Source organism: Myotis daubentonii, chromosome 16 (assembly GCF_963259705.1).
Source record: "Myotis daubentonii chromosome 16, mMyoDau2.1, whole genome shotgun sequence".
Classification (NCBI taxonomy): Eukaryota; Metazoa; Chordata; class Mammalia; order Chiroptera; family Vespertilionidae; genus Myotis; species Myotis daubentonii.
The window spans coordinates 3,775,389-3,797,742 of NC_081855.1; the positions used below are offsets into that span (position 1 = coordinate 3,775,389).

The 22,354-nt window shown below is 49.8% G+C and overlaps 1 protein-coding gene across 6 annotated transcripts; it reads left to right on the plus strand.

Moving 5' to 3' along the window:
* The first annotated feature begins 84 nt into the window (after window positions 1-84).
* Window positions 85-22,270, plus strand: GID4 (GID complex subunit 4 homolog). 6 transcript variants are annotated; one of them, XR_009449042.1, is made up of 8 exons: window positions 301-644; window positions 6,384-6,443; window positions 12,688-12,795; window positions 15,206-15,307; window positions 16,927-17,057; window positions 19,276-19,654; window positions 20,345-20,439; window positions 21,358-22,270. XR_009449042.1 is itself a non-coding variant. In XM_059668392.1 (6 exons), exons 1-6 carry the CDS (start codon window positions 456-458, stop codon window positions 19,337-19,339), a joined length of 654 nt encoding a protein of 217 aa, XP_059524375.1. In that variant the 5' UTR covers window positions 85-455; the 3' UTR covers window positions 19,340-22,270. The 6 variants fall into 6 exon arrangements, 3 of the variants coding, with proteins under 3 accessions (XP_059524375.1, XP_059524378.1, XP_059524377.1); XR_009449040.1 differs by having other exon boundaries at window positions 19,276-20,439; XR_009449041.1 differs by having other exon boundaries at window positions 20,345-22,270.
* Window positions 22,271-22,354: the final 84 nt, after the last annotated feature.

Here is a 22,354-nt window from a genome sequence, read left to right on the forward strand (position 1 = left end):
CGCCTCGCACAGCGCATCACGTGTTCTCTTTGCTCACCAATGGGTGGAAGCACCGCCTCAGCCTGCTCCCGCCCCCCAGGCGCTACCGGGCCAATCGGGAGGGGTGGTGTGTTTGTGTGTGTGTGTGTGTGTGTGTGTGTGTGTATGTGTATGTGTGTGTGTGAGTGTGTGTGTGTGTGAGTATGTGAGTGTGTGTGTGCGTGCGCGCGCACGAGCGCGCGCGCAAGTGGGGAAGGGGACTCAACTCCAGACCGGCGGGCCCCGCTGACAGGTCCCGGGGTCCCGGTGGCGGTCGGAGCGGTTGGTCCGCAGGCCGCGGGCGGGTGGTGCGCCGCTCCCGCCCCAAGCCAGCGCGTGCGCGCCCGGCCCCTCCCTCCCCGCCGCCCTCCTCGGCTCCCGCGCGGCGGCGGCGGTTCCTCTCCCCTCCCCCAGCCCTGGCTCCGGGGGACCCCGCGATGCCGGTCCGCACTGAGTGTCCCCCGCCGGCCGGTGCCTCGGTCGCCTCCGCGGCCTCGCTCATCCCTCCGCCGCCCATCAACACGCAGCAGCCCGGCGTGGCCACCAGCCTGCTCTACAGCGGCTCCAAGTTCCGCGGCCACCAGAAGAGCAAGGGGAACTCGTACGACGTAGAGGTGGTGCTGCAGGTGAGCGCCGGCCGGCGGGCGGGCCCGAGGGCCTCCTCGCGGCGCTCACAGGCCGAGCCTGCCCGGCTCCTCGCCTCGAGCCCGCCGCCGGGACCAGGCCCTCGCCGCCGGGCCTCCTGCAGCGGCGCTTCACCCGGACGTGCCCAGCCGGCGCCTCGCACTGTCCCAGCCCGACCTGCCCCTCACCGGAGCCTGCGCGAGCCGCTCCCGGCAGCCCGACCCTCCCCACGGGCAGCCCGTGGCCAGCCCTGCGGGACCCGGAAGCCCCCGCGCCGGGCTCCCTCACACGCGGGCCCTCCGCCCCGGGACCTGTCGCCGCGATCAGCCCTCCCGGCAGCGCGCTCCTGGGGTCTCCTGACGGCACCCTCCGGGCCGGGCCTGTGCCGGCCTCCCCAGCCCGAGCCCTGCCCCCCCCCCGGGGCCCGATGCCGGCCCCTCCGCCCCGTGTGAGCCCCCGCACCACCCGCAGCCCGGAGCCCACGGCCCACCGGCCCCCTCCCGGCCGTGGCCCGCACCCAGGACGGACCCGCCTGCCGGTGCCGCTGGAGCTTCCTCAGCCGCTGGGCTCTGGCCCCTGCCCGGGCGCTCGCCCGTCGCTTTCCGGCCCCGCAGGCCTCTGCCCCCCACCCAGACCGCCCGCCTCCCACCTGTCTCCCTCTCCAGCTCCCGGGGGCCCTCTGCGGGTCCTTAACTAATCTCCGCCGCCAAGGCTTCCTCCAGGCCCCCCCCCCCCATTTTAAATTAAAACTTTCTTGTTGAAAGTATTACATGCTCCCCAGCCCCCCCCACCCCCCCTAGCCTGCCCGCCCCCCATGTGGCCTGGGTTTGTGAGCACCTGCTGTCAGCCCTGAGAGCTTTCAGCTTCGGCTTCACCGCCGCCGTCCTCACCGCACCCCGCGCGATGGCGGTGCAGCTGGCACTCATGCCCCGCGAGACGCTGGCTCTGGCTCAGACCGCTTTCCTCCCTTCCCTGTAAAAAGGCTCCTCCGCCGTGGCTGCTGTTGCTTGCCTGGAACCCTTCCCCCTCACGCTGCCCCCCTGTCCTTAGCCTGACCCCCCACCTCTTAGGCTGTTTCCTAAAGCCCCTCCCAGCAGGTCTCCCTGCAAGTCTTCCCGAAGCTTTGCGGTCCTAGTGTGCTCCTCCCGGATGCCATGGGTGAGGCCAGACGGAGGTCTTCGCCACACACTTGCCCTTTTACATTTTAAATGTTAAACAGTCTCTCTTCTGAGCAAATAGGCCTCCCACCCAAAAGACAAGGGGAGGAGCACGTTTTCTTTCTGCTAACTAAGCATTCTTCAGCCTCTCCTTACTGCTCGGTGGGACTCATTGCCCCTGTTTTGGATTGGGAAAGCTGCATCTTCATGTTAATTGTGTCTTTGAGCCATAAACTTAGAGTTCTATTATGAGCCATGATATTTATTGTAATCTCGTAATTATGTACCTCCTGGTGATTGAAATGTAAGAATTTAGTATGAAGGTTTTTTGCCATTAATCATAAAATTCTGAAAGTGAGATCCCTGGTGTGGGTCATTTTTGGAATGATCTCGAATTTGTGTCCATTGTTTAATATAATGGTTTCTGATGTGATAGGGACCAATCGGCAGGGTAGCTAAGTGTCAAAGAGAAGTCGCTCTGGTTACTGCGGCAACACGTCTGCTGTCATTGGCGTGTGGTGTCTGGGTTTCTGTCAGGTGCCAGTTTCCTTGTGAACCAGTGGAAGGGGTGATGGAGTTGGTACATGACTGATGGGTGATGGTGGGGGTGGTCATGCCCAGGAATGCTGACCTCTGTCTGGATTGGTGAGCTGCTTGTCCATTATTGAGAGTCAGTGGCATGTGAATTGCCCCATCATCTGTTTTTAGAGCCAGAGCTAGTTTCTTAGGATACTGCTGCCTTTTATAATGCATCCCCATTCCTGCTTGCTTTCTTTTTTGTCACAGCAGCTTTATTTTTATTTATTTATTTTGTTAATTCTCACCCAAGGATATTTTTCTATTGATTTTTAGAGAGTGGAAAGAAAGGGGAGAGACACAGAGAGAGAAACATCGATGTGAGAGAGACACATCGATTGGTTGCCTCCTGCACACACCCCTGACCTGGGCACCAGGGATCGAGCCTGCAACCTAGAGATGTGCCCCTGATCAGAATCAAACCAGAGACCCTTCAGTCCAAGAGCTGACACTCTTATCTACTGAGCCAAACTGGCCAGGGCACAACAGCTTTATTTAGGTACTAGAGGCCCGGTGCACGAAATATCGTGCACTGAGCAGGGAAGTGGAAGGGGGGGGGGGGGGTCCCTCAGCCTGGCCTGCGCCCTCTCGCAGTCTGGGACCACTCGGGGGTGTCCAACTGCCAGCTTAGGCCCTCTCGCAGTCCAGGACCCCTTGCTCCTTACTGCCCGCCTGCAATAAGAAGCCAGGCTCACAGCTGGCGAGCACAGTGGCAGTGGTGGGAGCCTCTCCTGCCTCTGAGGCAGAGCTAAGGAGCAGCGAGCCCGGCTTCTGGCTGAGCAGCGCTCCCCCTGTGGGAACGCACTGACCACCAGGGGACAGCTCCTGCATTGAGCGTCTGCCCCCTGGTGGTCAGCGTGCGTCATAGTGACCGGTTGTTCTGCCATTTGGTCAATTTGCATATTAGAGTTAATATATAGGATAATTCACTTAGCATAAGAGTCACCCACTTGATGTGTACAATCCAATAGCTTTTAGTATATTCACAGAAGTTGTATATGTCACTGCAATCTAATTTTCATCATCTTGTAAAGAAACCCCAAACCCCTTCCAACTCTAGGCAACCACTAATTTTTTTCTAAGATTTGCTTATTCTGGACATTTCATGTAAATGAAATTGTACAATATGTGACCTTTTGAGTCTAGCTTTTTCCACTGAGCATGTTTTTAGGATTTACCCATATCCCAGCATGTGTCTGCCTCAATCCTTTTTATTGTTGCATAATACATTGTATGGGCATACGACATGTTACTTATCCACTGATCAGTTGAGGGGCATTTGGGTTGTTTCCCCTTTTTGACTGTTATGAATAATGCTGCTGTGAGCATACATGTACAGGTTTTGTGTGGACATGTGTTTTCATTTCTCTTGGATAGATTCCTAGGAGTGGAATTGCTGGGTCACATGGTAACTCTGTTGAACATTTTGAGAAACTGCCAGACTGCTTTCCAGTGACTGCACCGTGTTGCATTCCCACCAGCAGGGTATGCGGGTGGCAGTGCCTCCACTTCCTCACCAGCACTCGCTGGTGTCCATCTTTTTTATCGTAGCCAACCTCGAGGGTGTGACGTGGCATCATCATTGTGGTGTGGAGTTGCATTTCCCTGACGAATGATGATGTTGCTCAGCTCTGCCTGTGCTCTTTGGAGTGCTTTCTCTCTTTGAGTTCCAGTTTAAAGAGTTCCTCAAACTTTGTGAGATTCCGACTGCGGTGGTTGTTGTTGTTTATCTCCTGCCATCTAAGAAGCCAAGAGTAAAGTGAGGGCCAGGGTCAGTGTGAGAGGAATATTTTTTAAAAGCAGCTGTTGGGTATAGCTGTGCTGAGAGACCTTGCTAAGCATTTGCCTTACTCTTCTCACTGAGATGCTGGCCTGTCCTTTGGTTAAAGCTCTCTACACTGGGTGCATTTGAGTTCACCACCCGTCACCACGATCAGTTTGGGCAAAATGGGAGAGACATATGGTTGAATGGAAGGCAAATTGAAATTCTGATTCTTGTGATAATCCTTGCAAAATGTTAGCCAATTTGTGGTTTAAGTTTTAATCTTATTAGCAAGTATCTTTGCCACCTGATATCCTTCCAGCAGCTGTGAAACCCCAAACTATATTGAATTCAGTGAGAATTGCATACATGAAATTTAAGGCCTCGGGTTAGAGTTGTGTATCTTTTAATAAAAGTTCTGTGCAGAACCACATTAGTGCGGATCAGCTGCTTCAGTAACATCCAGGGCCAGCAGATGGGACATTTAAAATGCTCTGGCAGTTTTCACATGGAATACTTTGGTCACCAGCTCCAAACTGGGAGCACTTTAGTGTCACTGAAGCCCATTTGCTTTGGTGCTGACCTCATCTGGCTGAGTGAGTTCATTACAGTTTTTGAGGATCGCCTTAGTATTTGATTTACTGTGTAATTGGAAGTAGTTGAGTCCCCAAATCTGATAAATTCCACAAAACTTTTCTAGTGTCTTAAAATGAGAACTCATTTCACATTAAAATGTCAATGTGCTGCAGCACCATTGTACTTTATTTTGCTTTAATTCCAGGGTTTTACTTTGTAAATTAATCCAATTGTCATAAAATCTGAAAAATCTGCCTATTCGGGATGACTCTGTATAGATGGAGGTAAAATGCACTAGTTAGTATGTATCCAGCTACAAGTAACCATTTCAGAGTAGCTTAGAGAAAAGGGGACCCATTATCTCACATCACAAGAAATTGAGAGGTGGCTTGGTTCCCGATTGGCTCATTCAGGGGCCCATTTCTTTTTGTCTTTCCGTGCTGCCATCCTTGGCATTTCCCAGCCTGTTTCTCCTCATAATATCTAGATGACTGCCCTGGGCCGGGCACTGCATGCAGATACTGCCACCACAAGGGGGAGAAAAGAGCCTCTCCAGCAGCCAGAGTATCTCCCAGCTGCACCCAGGAGACATGCACACATCCAGTGGCCAGAACTGAGTCACTCACCCGTAAACCGACAGCTCACAGGGGCTGGGGCACATGTTTGCCTTGGAGCCATCAGGGGTTAGCAGGTCTTGCAGGGCCAGGGTTGGTGCCAGTACAGGATCTGGGTCCTGCCAGTGTGGAACAGTAGGAAATTGGTTGTTGGGTGGCTGCTAAACCTCAAAATCTACACCTGTTACTCCTATTTATTTTAGGCCAGCCGTGGGCAAACTACGGCCCGCGGGCCGGCTCCGGCCCGTTTGAAATGAATAAAACTAAAAAAAAAAAAAAAAAAAAAAAAAAAGACCGTACCCTTTTATGTAATGATGTTTACTTTGAATTTATATTAGTTCACACAAACACTCCATCCATGCTTTTGTTCCGGCCCTCCGGTCCAGTTTAAGAACCCATTGTGGCCCTCGAGTCAAAAAGTTTGCCCACCCCTGTTTTAGGCTCTTCAAGAAATACAAGCAGCTGTGCATGAAGAGAGCAGAGCAGGCGTGCACGGTGTATTCTGATTAGGGTTTAACAAATTTATACCACAAGTCTTTGAAAGATGCCTTCCCTGACTATTCTGCCCATTTCATAAATAATGCAAGATATGCTTAATGTAAATACAGTGGACTTGTTAGACCAGTGACTGAGCAACATGGAGGCAAAAATAGGCCCAAAAAGCATTAGAAAGCAGATGAAGCCCAGGTTAGAAATGACACCATGTGTACAGGTGGAAAGGGAGGCCTGCTGGCCAGGGACGCACAAAATCTGTAGTCAGAAGGGAGCCTGGAATTGAAGACAGTACAGAGATGGGGCTGGAGCAAGCTGCTAGTCCAGAAGGGGACTTTGGTCTCATGATACTCAGCCGAACGAAGTTGAGCTTCATCTGAATCATCTGCGTCTTCTCGTGGGTGGAGAAGACTCACACAGCTGACCCTGGTTGCACGGGGTGGGCCCTGGTCTGCAGGCCTCCCTTCCTCGCTTCGTCTCAAGGATGATCACTGGAAAGTGACTCCTGCTTGTCTCCTGGCGGCTCCTCCGTTTGTAACGAGGCTGTGTGTCCTTTCTTTCCAGCATGTGGACACGGGGAACTCTTACCTTTGTGGGTACCTGAAGATTAAAGGCCTTACTGAGGTAAGCACTCACTCACACGGACTAGGAAGCGGGCTGCGCTCGGCAGTCTGAGTGTGAATGGCAGGCAGTTTCGTCTCTGGGGCTTGATTAAGGTGCCCTGTTTCTAAGTGTTGTTACGCTATAGGTAGCATAAAGCATGCAATCTTCAGGTGTCCTGTTGGAAGGTATACAGATTCACAAATCTTTAAAGTTTATAAATAAGTCACAATGTGACTAATACTATTGATTTCATTTTTATCATTTTTGAGAAAGTAATATATAGTAAGAATATAGCTATCACCCTCGTAAGTTTAACAATTTCTGAAATAAGCATCAATCCTTTGAGAGTTCTTGAAGTTCTTTCAACCCCTTAGTTCACTGGAACAATGGAAAGTGGTCATCCATTTCCTAACAGAAATTAGCTTCTATATCATTGTAGACTGTTGTATTTTCTTTGAACCAACTCTGTAAACCTCGAAACTCCTGGAAATATAGGAAGCAAGAAAGAGCATCCTTCCTTTTCCCACTAGTAAGTGAACAGGAAGAGGAAGGAGGTAACTGGACTGGCCACCTCCCTCCACAGTGAAGGCGGGGGCTTGGCCTGGCTGCGTGTCTGTGCACCTGCCCAGCTCTCATTGTCCCGACGCCGGGGGGTTGGAAATGCTGTGGAAAGGAGCTGGATGACTTTCTCGTAGTGTCCCTTACTGGTCCCATGATGTTTAATTTCCCTTCAGTTTATTCATGTATAAAGTAAGAATTAAAATACCTGCTCTGCCTCGTCAAGGAGCTTGTCCTAGTGAGGAGGAAGCAATGTAACATAAGTGGTAGATTATAATGGAATACAATATGGAATACTAATAAGGCGTGATGACCCCTTAGTCTCAAAACAATTGTTTGTCTCCTTGATGCCATCTGGTTCTCCTCTTCTGTATTAGAAATTTGGTTGAGCCCTAGCTGGTTTGACTCAGTGGATAGTGTCGGCCTGTGGACTGAAGGGTCCTGGGATCGATTCTGGTCAGGGGCACCTGCCCCGGTTTCAGGCTCCATCCCCAGTGGAAGGCATGCGGGAGGCAGCCAATCAATGATTCTCTCTCATCATTGATGTTTCTCTCTCTCTCTCTTTCTAACTCCCCCTTCCTCTCTGAAATCAATTTTAAAAATATTAAAAAGAAAGAAAGAGCCCTAACGGTTTGGCTCAGTGGATAGAGCATCGGCCTGCGGACTGAAGGGTCCCAGGTTCAATTCCGGTCAAGGGCATGTACCTTGGTTACAGGCACATCCCCAGTAGCGGGTATGCAGGAGGCAGCTGATTGATGTTTCTCTCTCATCAATGTTTCTGACTCTCTATCCTTCTCCCTTCCTCTCTGTAAAAAAAATCAATAAAATATATTAAAAAGAAAGGAAGGAGGGAGGGAGGGAGGGAGGGAGGGAGGGAAGGAATTTGGTTAAGCCCTGGCTGGTGTGAGTGTCGGCCCCCCCATCAAAGGGCCATGGGTTCGAACCTGTGTTGCAAGTTCAATCTCCCACCCTGGTCGGGTGCATGCAGGAGGCAACTGATCTCTCTGTCTCTGTCTCTTCCTCTTCCTTGCCCTCCCTCTCATCCACTCTCTAAAAATAAATGGAAAAAATATCCTCTGATGGGGATTAACAAAACAAACAAAAAAGAAGTGTGGTTGAGAATTTCCTGTGAAGTTTGTTATTGAGATGAAAAGGTACTCTTTTCATCCCCTTTGGAAACGCATCCCGTCAAGCAGAGAGAGGAAATGACAGGAAAATGAAGGATGCTAACCTTTGAATCTGTGGTAGCAGAAAACATAGTAAACAGAGTACGTTCAACTCTTAGACACCAAATTAATTGAGTGCAGAACATCAACATTTAACTTCAGAAGGAAACCAGGGACGTTTGTAATGTGGAATATTTACTGCTGCTTCTAAAAATCAGTCATTTTAGTGATAGAAAGCCGCACAGAAATGCTAAGTAGCATTAACAATCCCCAAACAATGTACAGAAATGCAGTGAACTTTCAGGAACAGTGACCCTAGTGAAGGGGGCACCTCTGCGGCGTGAGCACTCACCAAGGAGGCTGCCCAGGGCAGCCCGGCTTTGTGGCTGGGACTTGGAGATCGCCCTCCTGGGTGGTCCTTCCGGCCTGCCCGGGGGTGGTGGACTCAGAGATGGCGCTGGGATGGCATTCAGTCAGGGGTTTCTAAGTCACACTCCATTTCAGGATTTTTTGAATTCACCTTTTTTAAAAACATTTTTTAGTAACTTTACTGAGATACAGTTTATATACCATACACTTTACCCATTTAAAATGTACTATTCACTGGCTCTTACTATAGGCATGGTGTTGTGCAATGTCTTAGTAACTTTAAAATTATAAATTTAATATATAGTCACTATAGATAATTAGTAAAATGTAGAAAGGGTGACAATTCCTAGAATATTTTATACCTGTATTATGAAATGCAGTTATCCATTTTTGTTGGCTTTTCCATTTATAGCTGTGAATAGAACTATTTAAATGGCTTGGTTTTTAGTTAGAGTCCTCCTTGTATTTACAATATGGAACTGTTAAATTGGCGGTAATTGCCTCTTTGCTAGCTCACGTTCACAAACAAGCACAGCTTTAAAGGTTGTGTACCTCTGGAAATGAAACCCCAGAATTGTGCAGAATGGGTGTCAAATAACATTCTCTTTGCAACTCTGACTCAGCAGTAGGGAGAAGGATCGTCCCTGGGGAGGCAGCTGGCAGGCAGAAGGCAGCTGGCACAGGCCAGGACGAGCCACACTGGGGGAGTCACTCAGACACTTCGCTCATTCACTAGACCAGGTTGGAAGGCTAGGAAGCTCCCACTGAGATGGTGCTGAACTCGCTGGGCAAAGGGGGAGAGGTCGCACTGACCACCCTCGCAGAGACCGTGTGTGACAGCGCTGGTTCACACACATCAGGCCCATGCGTGTTCAGGAACCAGGGGAGAGGTCGCGCTGACCACCCTCACAGAGACCGTGTGTGACAGCGCTGGCTCACACACATCAGGCCCATGCATGTTCAGGAACCAGGGGAGAGGTCACACTGACCACCCTCCCAGAGACCGTGTGTGACAGCGCTGGTTCACACACATCAGGCCCATGCATGTTCAGGAACCAGGGGAGAGGTCACACTGACCACCCTCCCAGAGACCGTGTGTGACAGCGCTGGTTCACACACACCAGGCCCATGCATGTTCAGGAACCAGGGGAGAGGTCACACTGACCATCCTCGTAGAGACCGTGTGTGACAGCGCTGGTTCACACACATCAGGCCCATGCATGTTCAGGAACCAGGGGAGAGGTCACACTGACCACCCTCGCAGAGACCGTATGTGACAGCGCTGGTTCACACACATCAGGCCCATGCATGTTCAGGAACCAGGGGAGAGGTCGCACTGACCACCCTCGCAGAGACCGTATGTGACAGCGCTGGTTCACACACATCAGGCCCATGCATGTTCAGGAACCAGGGGAGAGGTCACACTGACCACCCTCGCAGAGACCGTGTGTGACAGCGCTGGTTCACACACACCAGGCCCATGCATGTTCAGGAACCAGGGGAGAGGTCACACTGACCATCCTCGTAGAGACCGTGTGTGACAGCGCTGGTTCACACACATCAGGCCCATGCATGTTCAGGAACCAGGGGAGAGGTCGCACTGACCACCCTCGCAGAGACCGTATGTGACAGCGCTGGTTCACACACATCAGGCCCATGCATGTTCAGGAACCAGGGGAGAGGTCGCACTGACCACCCTCGCAGAGACCGTGTGTGACAGCGCTGGTTCACACACATCAGGCCCATGCATGTTCAGGAACCAGGGGAGAGGTCGCACTGACCACCCTCGCAGAGACCATGTGTGACAGCGCTGGTTCACACACATCAGGCCCCTGCATGTCCAGGAACCAGGGGAGAGGTCACACTGACCATCCTCGTAGAGACCGTATGTGACAGTGCTGGTCCGTGTACTTACCAAGGAGGCACATGCAAGTTCTGGAGTTTCCCTTTGACTTCCTGGCTAGTTGAATGTTGATTCCCCAGAAGGCGGATGTACATGGAAAGCCAGACCTGTCAGCAGACTGTGTTTGGTGAGCCTGGAGTCAGTGAGCGGGGTCGGTTGTAGAACTTACTGTCTGGCCACCCCCCACCCACCACAAGAAGCAGGCACCTGCTCAGAGGGTCGGGGTTGGTGCTGGCTCTGCCACTCTGACCGGTTTTCTGATATTCCTGCTTTCCTTCTGCTGACAGTTGTTCTTTGACTCTATGAATTACCACCAATTTGGCTGTATTCAGGTGCTTGCGTTTCCTGTTCCTGCACTAAGAGATATTTTTGGTAACTTCTGAACATATTGTCATTCACTATGTATTTTATTTACTTCTATGAGTTTTGGGGTACCTTATAGTCCTGGTATACTGCCTAAAGTATTTTAGGGAGAAGTCAGTGCAGAATCATTCATTAGGAAAATGTAATTTGAACCATATGAATATTTTTTGCATTAAGTAGGACCACTTTATCATTTTTTTCTGTCTCTTCTAAGGAAGTTTTAAAAAATATATTAAAGTTTGAAACTCAGAAAATTACAGTTATGAGTATGCAAAACACAGTTTATTCTTTTTTTTTAATGTTTTAATGATTTTTAGAGGGAGAGAGAGAAAAAAACATTGATGTGAGAGAGAAACATTGATCGGCTGCCTCCTGTACATAACGCGACCAGGAATCGAACCGGCAACCCAGGTATGTGCCATGACTGGGAATCAACCAACGACCTTTCAGTGCATGGGACAGTGATCAACCTCCTGAGCCACCCAGCCAGGCTTCAGAGTTTATTCTTGTATTATTATTTATTATAATAAATAATAAATAATAATAATAATAAATTATATAATAAATAATAATATATATTTATTATATAGCTTAGTTTAAAATCTCAAGTCAGAGGCTAACTTTTTCTCATTAGTATTCTTTCCTAAAACAGATTAGTGAATTTAGGTTTTACCTTTAAAATGAGGTTTCCATTTATTCCATTTTCTTTCTTCACTCTGTTTATATAAATATCTGCATGGAGAACCCAGCAGCATGGTTGAGTGAGGGAATTGTGGTTTGGGGGTGTTAAATTTCTGCTTTTTGGAAGTTTACTGCTGAGGACAGTATGCCGTGCGGCAGGCCGCAGCCGTGGCAGCGTGGCGGCGATGCCGTCTCCCGGCCACCACTGGGTCTGTGGGCAGCGTCTCTCAGGACGGTCCTGCGCTGCGTGGCAAGTCGAGCTGGGAGAAGAGGCAAAGCCGTCAGAACAGATTTACTTTAAATCTGTATGGGTGTTTGGTGCAGAGCCAGAGGGTCCCACATGGGGTCTGAAGAAGAAAGCAGGACCTCTGGTCCCGGGAGGGGGCTGTGAACTGGCTCGCAGAGCTCTGTCACCACCGGGCTCCCGAGAAACAGCGGCCAGCCGGCTGGGCAGAGGCGTGGGCGGGTGGGTTTTTACAAATGCAGAGAAATGGTAGACTTTTTACTGTGTCACTTTTTCTTCCATTGATTTGGTGCCTCATTAGCCAGTGAACAATAGCAGTAAAATGAGCAGGAGCATCTAAGCACTCGGGCAGGGACACCACTTACTTATTTTTTCCAGCAGAATTGTTTTCTGGTTGTGCTTTTCCACTGCAGACCTAATTTACATATATTCCCTAGTATAAATCATCTTTGTTTATATGATGATAGAATTAAATGTATCTAGTATATCAAGGTATTCTACAAAAAAATTCACTCCTAGAAAACTGAAGAATTGGCATAAAAAGGACAAAACACTGAACCAGTGGGCGAGGTCTCAGCTTGAGGGAGACAGCTGTGAAGGCTCTAATTTTGGAGGCTCTTTGGGTGTTTTCCTTGGAAAGTGCAGTCTACTTAGTTACCATCTTCTTTGTCCGCTGGAGTGTTCAGAACTCACTTGTGAGAATCGTCCAGATTCCTTGTTGAGCAATCAACACGTAAGGGAAGTCACAGAAGGGCTCTCTGGTCCGGCAAAGCCCGAAGCCGGGGCTCCCCACCTCGGCCCCTCCATTCTGGTGTCCACAGCATCAGCAGACCCCCAGCCGAACTCTGCTTATTGTTGGTTAGCGGTGGGATAATTTTTTTGGAAGTACGGGGAAGAAGTGAAATTGAGGCTAATTTTCCTTTGTAAAGGTTAAAATTCCTGTTTGACATCTTGTTTTTGATGTTTGGGTTTTGACCATAGGAGTACCCAACCCTTACGACCTTCTTTGAAGGAGAAATAATCAGCCAAAAACACCCTTTCTTAACTCGAAAGTGGGATGCGGATGAAGATGTTGATCGGAAACATTGGGTGAGTCAGTCTCTGATTGCCCTGGGCCACCAAGGAGAGTCCAGAAACATGGTGCTCAGGGTCTTATCACGTCTCCCTGTCCTTTCCGTTTGTCCACATTCCTGTCCACGGTTCCTTTCTCACCTGCTGTCCTTGGGGGGGATCCTGTGAAAGGTACAGTGATGGCCTCTGACTCAGGGGATGAGGTGGAGATGCAGTTCCTGAACAGCTGCTCCTCCCCTTGGCCACACCACAGGGGGCTCTTCTCACCCAGCTCCTGGCAGACAGGCACGGTCTCCGCCCTGCAGCTGTCAGCTGTGGACATGCTTGCGCTCTCTCTCTCTCTTTTTTTTTTTTAATAAAGTTTTATTGATTTTAGAGAGGAAGGGAGAGAGAAAGACAGATAGAAACATCAATGATGAGAGAGAATCATGGATCGGCTGCCTCCTGCACGACCCCTACTGGGGATCGAGCCCACATCCCAGGCCTGTGCCTTTGACTGGAATCGAAACCGGGACCCTTCAGTCCACAGGCTGAGGCTCTGTCCTCTGAGCCAAACCAGCCAGGGCGGCATGCTCCATTCAGCAGCAGTGAGCAGCGTGGAGTTCCTGTCCTCCAGTCTTTCCTTCAGTTGTCACACACATCCATTTCTCAGCCTGTTGTCATAGCCTTTTGGCTTAGTTGACCATGGCAACGATGAATTTTGGGTTAACACTGAGCAAGTCTGTTGTGTTCACCCTCTAAGCCAACCAGAAATGACTGCTTGTGTTGGTAAGGAAGATTCTAAGACTCTCTCCTGAATCTGGCCCAACCAGCCTTGCCGAAGACTCCTACTGCAGACCCCCGTCTGGGTTAGCCATTCATTTCTCTATAATAGGAGAAAATGAACAAGATTTGAGTATCCAAAAGGTTGGGGGCCAATGGTGCCAGTGTCAGAAAGAAGTGTTGGAGGGCTCTTTGGCACCACCTGGTCCCCCCGCCCCATGCTGGCTCTTTGTGTACGGCATGCCACCTTGTGAGGGGGCCCCTCCCTCTCCTGGGCAGCGCAGTGGCAGAGTCCTTCCTTGTCATGAACCACAGTTTGTCTCCCATTCAGCTTCGTTTTCCATCTCAGATTGGTTCTGCGGAAAGCAAGGTCTTTGGGGCCCAAGGAAGCCTTAGTTTTAGGCTGGATTGGTTGCACATTAATACCTGCAAAGCAGCTCTTATTCCCCATTGCCTTCCCATTAGGACCTTGGACAGCATCTGGGACTCCAGCCTCTGTTAGGCTAGCTTGAAACATTTTGGGTGAAAGAGGGATGGAGAAGGCCACCCTGGCACTGGTGTGCAGGCATGGGAAGATGATGGCGGGACCTGCAGGCTGCAGCCCACAGCGTTTCCCATGGCTTTCCCAGCCCACGAGAACTCTCAGGCCCCGCAGAGCCTCCCGGAGGCCTGTGTTGTGCCTTTGTTTGTCAGGGATTAAGAGTGTCTGATACACCTCACCCCTCATGTCCTTTTTCCATTGTGAGCTGGAATCAGAAACATTGTATTGCACCCTCAGATTTTCCTGAGCTGTATTTTAAGTTGGTATTACAATGGGACTACAAAGTCACGGTTCCATGTACTTCATCTGTGTAACAAACTCTGTGACTTAACCCTTTTCGGTCCAATGTGGAGGCTGACTCGACAGACCAGGCGCTAGGAGCAGGTCCAACGTCGAGGCTGAGGTCGACACCGCAGACCGGTTCAACATTCAGTCCCGTCAATTAATTTGGACCAGACTGTTGGAATTCCAAAAATAAAATTGGACCGCAAAGGGTTAATGTCTCTATATTCTCATTTTTTAAGATGTTTTCTTGTAGAATCTATATATTTTTGTTTTTAAAATATTTGAAAAAATGGAAAAGCAAAAGGGGAAAAATTGTCTATAAGGACAATACCTAAAGCTAAAACAGGTATGAACCTTTTCCTGAATCTCATTTGAATATCTATACTTTTTTTATAAAACTGAGATCATAAGATACAGTTTTGTAACCTATTTTAGTCTCCTTTTTTAAACTTAACCATACACTGCCCTATCCAGTCTCTGTGCACGCGTCGGCCGGCCCTCTCCTGGTTGCCTGCCTGCCTCAGGCTGCAGAGATCTTTCCACTGCTTCCGGCTTTGTCTGCAGTGACGTGTTCTGGGAACAGTCTCCTGGGTTGTGTGTTTCCATCCTGCCACTTCCTCAGGCCGAGGTCCCTGAGCGGGCTGTGCCGGTTCCGTCCAGAGGCCAGGCCTGATCAGTGGAGTGACCAAAGACTCCTCTCCCAGTGCTCAGCCGCCGCTGCTCTTGGCGGTGCCACTACCTGCTGTGGGGCCCTTGAGAGGGCGATTGCACCTGGCAGGAGGGCAGCCCTGACCCCAGGCTCCTCTTACCCTAGTCTTTTCCTCTCATGTTTGCTTTCAGGGCAAGTTTCTGGCTTTTTATCAGTATGCAAAATCCTTTAATTCAGATGACTTTGATTATGAAGAGCTGAAGAATGGGGATTATGTCTTCATGCGGTGGAAGGTAAGCCCCTGCAGGTGGCTCTCCAACTGTGCGGCTCCTGTAGGGAACCCCCATCTGCTCCCGTGTCCAGTGCTTGTTACAGTTTTGTCTTCTTGGCCGGGTCTCTACACACTCATGAGAGGCAGGCACAGCTCCGAGGCACACCGGTTCACAGCTGACACCGCACGGTGTGCTCTGGTTAAGCTGTGCAGTGTAGCAGTGAATTCACCCCGACGCTGATGCTCACGTCCTCTCCCTCCTTTCTCCCCCCAGGAATCCCTGGGGCCCTCCAAGTTGAATCAGCCTTAGTGTTCTGTGCGTTCAGGGGAGAGCCTAATGCTCTTTAAATGTAGTCATTGTCCATCCCCTCTTCTCAGCCATGGGCTGGCATGCCATGTCAGTGACTGCTCCGTCACCATGGCTTGTGCAGGGCTCACCCAGCGCAGTTCAGCTCCGCTGGTTCCCTCCAGCTCAGGAAATGAGGGACCAGGAATGGAATTCAAGTTTTCCACTCACCAGCCCGAGAACTCTGCCAGGGGGGTGGACTCTGTGGATTGGCTTTGGGCAGAGAAGTCACATGTGCTCTCTGCTTTGGTAGCATGATAACTGCTGTGTAATGGCCATAGGACAGCAAAACCATGGAGCAAGTTTGTAAGTCACTTTGTGAACATACACCTCCCTCCAAGCCCTACTCCCCAGTCTAAAGGAAACAGCTGTTTTACCATGAAATTTTGCTGGCTTTCACATGCACAAAACATGGAGAGTAGTCATTCCTAGCCTTTAGTTTGTACAGTTAATCGTTTTGGGGGATGGAGATCATTACCCTTTCAGGAGAGTTGCCACGTACTGAGCCCTGCCCTCGTGAGCTTGCCATCTACTGGAGATAAGCCATCTAAATAACACATTAAAAGAAGTATCTTGTATGGTTCTAATTTTAAAGTTAATTTTTAAAATTGCAATTTCAGAGCTTGAGGAAAGATCAAAAAAAGCAATGGTTGTGCTTTCTGCAAAGAATTTCTCAGGATGACTCACCAGAGGCTTTTATACCTCCCCGGGCCCTGACCTCTGACCTTGTCTCCCCGGAAGAGTAGGTAATAGGATGCAGCCTTTCCACTCTTGGCTCCAACCAGAGATCAAAGCTTACCTTTTGCAAGTGCCTGACCAAGAACAGGAACGTTCTGGTTGCTTTTGGTGAGGTGTGGACCTTTTAAAAGGGTTATTACAAGGGCTACTGATGACTGAGCTGCCCTCAGAGTGATCCACAGGCCATAGAAGTGACCCACTGTTCTAGAGGCGATGAGCAACTAGTGACAGTCCCTGAAGTGGAGCACAGACTTGCTCCGCAGGTCGTCCTGCCTGTGAGCTCTGAAAGGTAGGTACTTAGATAGGTATTGATTCATTTCCGAGATGTGTGGACCATGGCACCTTCTCTTGGTGCTGCTCCTAGTGAGCGCCAGGCACAGCTTTCTGTAGCAGTAAGTAGGATGCTCCAATGGCCTACGAACTGTTCACAAGGTGGGAGAAAACGCGCCTCCGGGCTAGACATGTGATGGTGGAGCCTTAGAGCCGTCTGATGGCTAACAGGAGGCTGCAGAGCTGCGAGGAGGATGCTGTTACTGACCTTCCCCATCTGCGTGCAGGAACAGTTCCTGGTCCCAGACCACACAATCAAAGACATCAGCGGTGCTTCCTTTGCCGGGTTCTACTACATCTGCTTCCAGAAGTCGGCAGCCTCCATAGAGGGCTACTATTACCATAGGAGCTCAGAATGGTAAGGAGGCCCCGAGCCGCCCCGGCTCTCACTGGGCTCACCAAATCCCAAAGGAAACCTGTGCCGGTCTCTGCGTGAATGCCACGCTGTGTGGATGCTGGGGGCCTCTTTAGATGGTCTCAGCTGCTCACACTGGCGCTCATCCCCATCCACAGAGCTGAGTGAATGGGACGGAAACAGCACGAGGTGAAAGCGCTCAGAGAGTGCGTGCCGGCACTACTGTGTGTTCAGCAATGTTTATCTCAGTCTTGCTGGGTTTGTACTTATTCCTCCCAAATTTAATCAGCAGCTAAAATGTCAGATCCAGCTGCAGACTGAATTTTGCTGTCAGCAGTCTTTTTAATTTTGTTGGTCACATTCCTGGTCACAGGAATTTGCAGGTCCCTGTGCACTTGATTTTAGCCTGGTGACCGAGGGGCCTGTGGGAGTTGACAGTCCTGCCCTGTGTTTGGTTTGAGGTAAACGACCCAATGCCACTGCAAGTGCTCGTTTTTGACACCTTTTTGAGGACTCTCCTGCCTCCTTGCTGCTTTTTAAGCATCTTGTTATACCTGAAGGGCGAACCATTTCATAAAATACCTGATTTCTTCTCTGAATATAGAATGACCTTATTTCCTTTCAAAATTTTCGCACTTTGGTGACTTGTGAGTGACCCTACCCTGGGTTGACTCAACTATCTTGTTCAGTGCCCTTGGGCTCAGGGTGGTCCCAGCTCCTCTGAGAGCCACAGTTATTAGGATTTCAATAAATTGTTTTCAAAAGGAGTTTTTAAAACTTTTCATTATTCTTTTTCAAATAATAGCTTTATTGAGATATAAATCATAAAGCATACAGTGCAGTGAGTGGCCTTTAGTATATTAAGAGTTGTGCAACCATCACCACCATCAATTTTAGAACATTTTTATCACCACAGGAAGAAACCCTGTGCTCCCTCAGCTATCAGTCCAACACCCCATCCCATCCCAGCCTCGGGCAACCACTGACCTGCTTTCTATTTCTACAGATTTGCCCGTTCTCGGTATTTTATAGACGTGGGATCAGACACTGTGTGGCCTTTGCGCCTGGCTTCTTTCACTTAGCGTAATGGCCTGGAGGTTCAGCCACTCTGTAGCCTGTATTAGTACTTCATATGCATTGCTGAGTGGTTTTCATTGTAAGGATATAGACCATATTTGTTTGTCTATTCATCCCTTGATAGACATTGTGCTGCTTTCACCTTTGGCCACGGTGACTAATTCTGCTCTGAACATGGATGCACAAGTATCTGTTTGAGTTCTTGCTTTCAATTCCTTTGGGCACACACCTAGGAGGAGAGTTGCTGGGTCATTTGGTAATTCTATTTTTAACTTTCTGAGGAGCCACCAAAAAGCAGCTGTGCCATTTTCCACAGCAGCTACACCATTTTGCATTTCCCATCAGCAATGCATGCTGGTCACAATTTTTCTACTTTCTCCATATCCTCAGCAATACTTGTTATGATGGCTTATGATTATAGTACCCTCTGCTGGCCAATGTATAATCCTTTCTTGATGATTTTCTTGGTAAGAAATAAACTGCTTCTTGCTGTGCTCCTCCTCTCTCTGTGTGAAACAAGTCAGGGGAGAGCTAGCACCACACCAGCACTCTAATTGCCCTGGGGGTCATCACCCCTGTGTGGTCCTGGCCTCTTTCTCCTTTGCCTGCTGGGCTCCAGGAGCACCTGCCCACAGGGAAACACACGCCACCGTGGAGCTCTCTGAGGCTCTCAGTGTCCAACAGCCATGTCCGGGGAGCGAGAGAATGAAAGTAGATGGTGAAGTGTTCTTTCCCGTGCTCTCTTTGGGTTCCAGGGAGTGGGGTGTGCCTGTGTTCCCAGGAGCTCTGAGGACATCATAGCCTGGCCTTCTAGAAGGAGCTGAGGTGCTGGACGTCCACGAGAGGCAGGATGAGCGGCAGGGAGAGAGGCAGGACTCCAGTCTGTTTTCTCTCAAAGCTACGCAGCCTCTCCTTTTATAAGACCCACTAGCATTGCTTCATGATTAGAGCAGGAGGCCTAAACGTCTTACTCTGTGCGTAACTCAGGAGGAATGGTAACGGAATAGAAGTAAATCACGCCTCGCCCACCTGAAGTCTGAGGTGGGTTTGCATCCCATGCGAGCGTGCGGCGTGTTGGGTGCTCACACATCCCTGTTCAGTGGTCAGGATGCTGAGACCGCTGCCTCCGTTTGTCTCCCTGCAGGTATCAGTCGCTCAACCTAACGCACGTTCCTGAACACAGCGCACCCATCTATGAATTCCGGTGACAGTGGTTCAGAACAGCAACCAAATAAAACTGAACTTGGCAAAAAAGAACTTTGCCAAGAAAATTGTGTGCTTGCCGGAACCAGGAGAACATGTGCCCGTTTCTTCATGGGCGACACGTCAGACAGCATGGATGTCAGCCCACGGGGCAGGCCGGCCGCAGGCAGGGGTTGGCTCCATTCTCCTCCCTCTCTGTGGCAGTTTGCTCTTAACCTGTTCTTAAGCTACCTTATATGCACTTTCCTTCCTGCACAGCTAACTTCTGTGTCACTGAAATGCCCATCTTCTCTCCATCCCTGCCTCCAGCCGAGTAGAAGGTCAGCCCCGTCACCCACAGCCTTGGTGCTCAGTGGTCCTCACCAAGACCCCACCCCCAGTTGCTTAAGTCTGGGTGCTCAAGAAAAGGCAGAGCCCAGCACGGGGTGCTGCCTGAGCTCCAAGCAGGGAGGGGGCGAGCTGCAGCGGCGTCCGCCAGAGAAACGCGCCCAAGTCCCCTGGCGCTGCCCAGCCACGTGAGGTCTACGCCAAGCTGGCCGTGGCTGGCAGGCACCGGGGCCGCCACCAGGGGTCACTCAGTGTAAGGCTTCCAGGTCCGTGGCAGGAACAGATGCCAGTCCTGCTTACTCAGCACATTTGCTCCAAACTTTTGAACTTGAGGGCAATACTAAACTTTTTTAAAAAGTTTTTTTTATTGCAAAATTATTTTTATGATCCCTTTAACAAGGACCTTATGGTAAAGGCACAATTATTCAGAATTACATTTTATTGTTTTCACATTGAAAACAGCAAATGTTGACTTAGTAATTTTTATACCTATATCTATATGTAAATGTATATTTAATCAACCAGCAGTTTGAAACTGGTTGTCCTGGTACAGAAGTTTTGCAGCATTGCATAAAGTATAATGCTAAACGTGAGGACTGCTTGGGGGGCCGGTTTAGCATTTGTAGCTCCTCCTCTTGCGACTCGGAACAGCAGTGCTTCATGGTGATCTCTCTCATCCACAGAAGGGCCTCATTCTCCTAACAGAGCGACTGAAATGTTGGGACGGGGAGGGGCAGGGACATGAAATGCTCAAGTAACTCAAGGCTCACGTGCCAAAGTAAGTGTGTGTGTGTGTGTGTGTGTGTGTGTGTGTGTGTGTGTGTGTGGTGTGTGTGTGTATTTTGTTTTGTTTTTGTTTCATGTTTTAAAAGCTCAATAGGTTGGCATCAGTTGCAGCCATAGCTGTGGGCAGGGCTTTGGGGGGATTGGCACCTCCCAGTGGTTTACAAGACTCAGAGTGCAAGAGCGCAGGCTCCCACTGCGCACCGTGGGAGGAGCAGAGCACGCTGCCAGGCGCGCATCCCGGGCCATGAGGACTCAGGGCCCACGTGAATTCTGGGAGTCTTACTCAAGAGCAACTTGCCTTTTAATGACATATGGACTACTAGTTACTGAGAGTGCATGTCAGGGGAAGCCTTCGGGGAGAAGTGTGTGGGCAGCAGCAGCCTGGGGCACCTGGGATGTACCGTCCTAGGCCTTGTGCAGAGGCGTGACCAACCCATCTAGTCAGGCTAGGGCTATGGAGCCCTAAAAAGTTGCTCAGTGACTTCAGTGGAGAATTGAATTGTGTCCATTCTCAGAGATGAGTTAGAAATGTTTTCTTGATTTTAAAACTCTGGCAACAAATATGTGGGTCTGGGTCAAACCCAGCTGATGGACAGTGATGCGGCCTCAGTTTAGCTGGCCAGCGTCCCTGAGTGTGAAGGAGGGACAGGCGCCTTCCATGTCACCTCCGCTCTCCCCACAGCATGCTCCGAAGCATCACCTGCATTTTGCAAGCTCCTTGAAGGATACAGGCCTCACGCAGGGCACTGGGAGGTGAGGCCACCCTGCAGCTTTCGGGGCCTCCGCGTGGCTCGGAGAGGTCCATGGGTTGGTGGGTTGGTTGCACAGCCAGGGAAGGACATTTGCAAACACCGATGGTGCTCAGCTAGCCAGGTGGGTTCTATGTAGGATTTCTTTCTTCTTTTTTTAGCCACATAATGAAGTGCCCCGGTTGTATTGGGGAAAATGAAGACGTGATACCTTTCTTAGATCTTTCGGACACATCTGTGATGAAGATTTGTCCGCCTAAAACCTGCCCATTGAGGACAAGGAAGGGATTGTTTTCTGCCTCCTCTCAGTAACCCCTGTGCCATCCACATGGAATCCTTTTCTCTCGCTCATTCCCGAAGGCACTTTGGGGCTCATCTCCATCTGCATTTACTCTTTCTGGAGCCTTCTCAGTGGTTTCGTGCCTCTGGTATGATGTGCAATATTTTTGTTGACACTTGTATTCGTCATTCAGAAGTTAGTGTAGATTGCAGATTTCCCACATCTTCCTCTGCCCCAAGCAAGCCTGCCGAGAGGCGTTCATTGCACTGCTCAGAAAGCGTCCCTCCGGTGGTCCCGGCCTGTTGCTCTGTTGTGCTGGAATTATCCTCCCGCCCTTCCCAGCTCCTCGGCTGCAGCCAGAAGCACCTCGCACTGCCCAGCGGAGCAGGTGTCCGTCGGGAGCAGCGCTGTTGCTAGTGTGGAATTGCAGACTCCAGGGGCTTTCAATGTCATCTGCTTCCAGAAACAGGGAATTTCTAGTCTCTTTAAAGCCTTGAATTGATTTTTTCCTCATAAAATAGTCTGATAAGCTAATTTTTAAAAAGAAATGCCATTAAGTATGTTGCATTGTGGTTTAAAATAACTAATGAGTTCTGAAAAAGAAAAATAATATTTCATTTTGAGTTATATGTTTTTAAAAATTAGATGTGAATGGGTGCAAAGTACGAATATTTTGTCTTTTTAGGGAGGATGTGTGGAAAAGGTTTGAGGGTTTGGGATGGGAGAAGTATTTTGCAAAGCTATCAATGTCCAAATAATTTTTTAAAAAAATAATAAAGGTATTTAAGCAGTGAGTCTGTCTTATTTCTAAATCAAAACTGTTTTGTTAAAGACACCAGTCCTCTTTCTGGGCCTGTGGCTCTGGAGGTTTCGGGGCC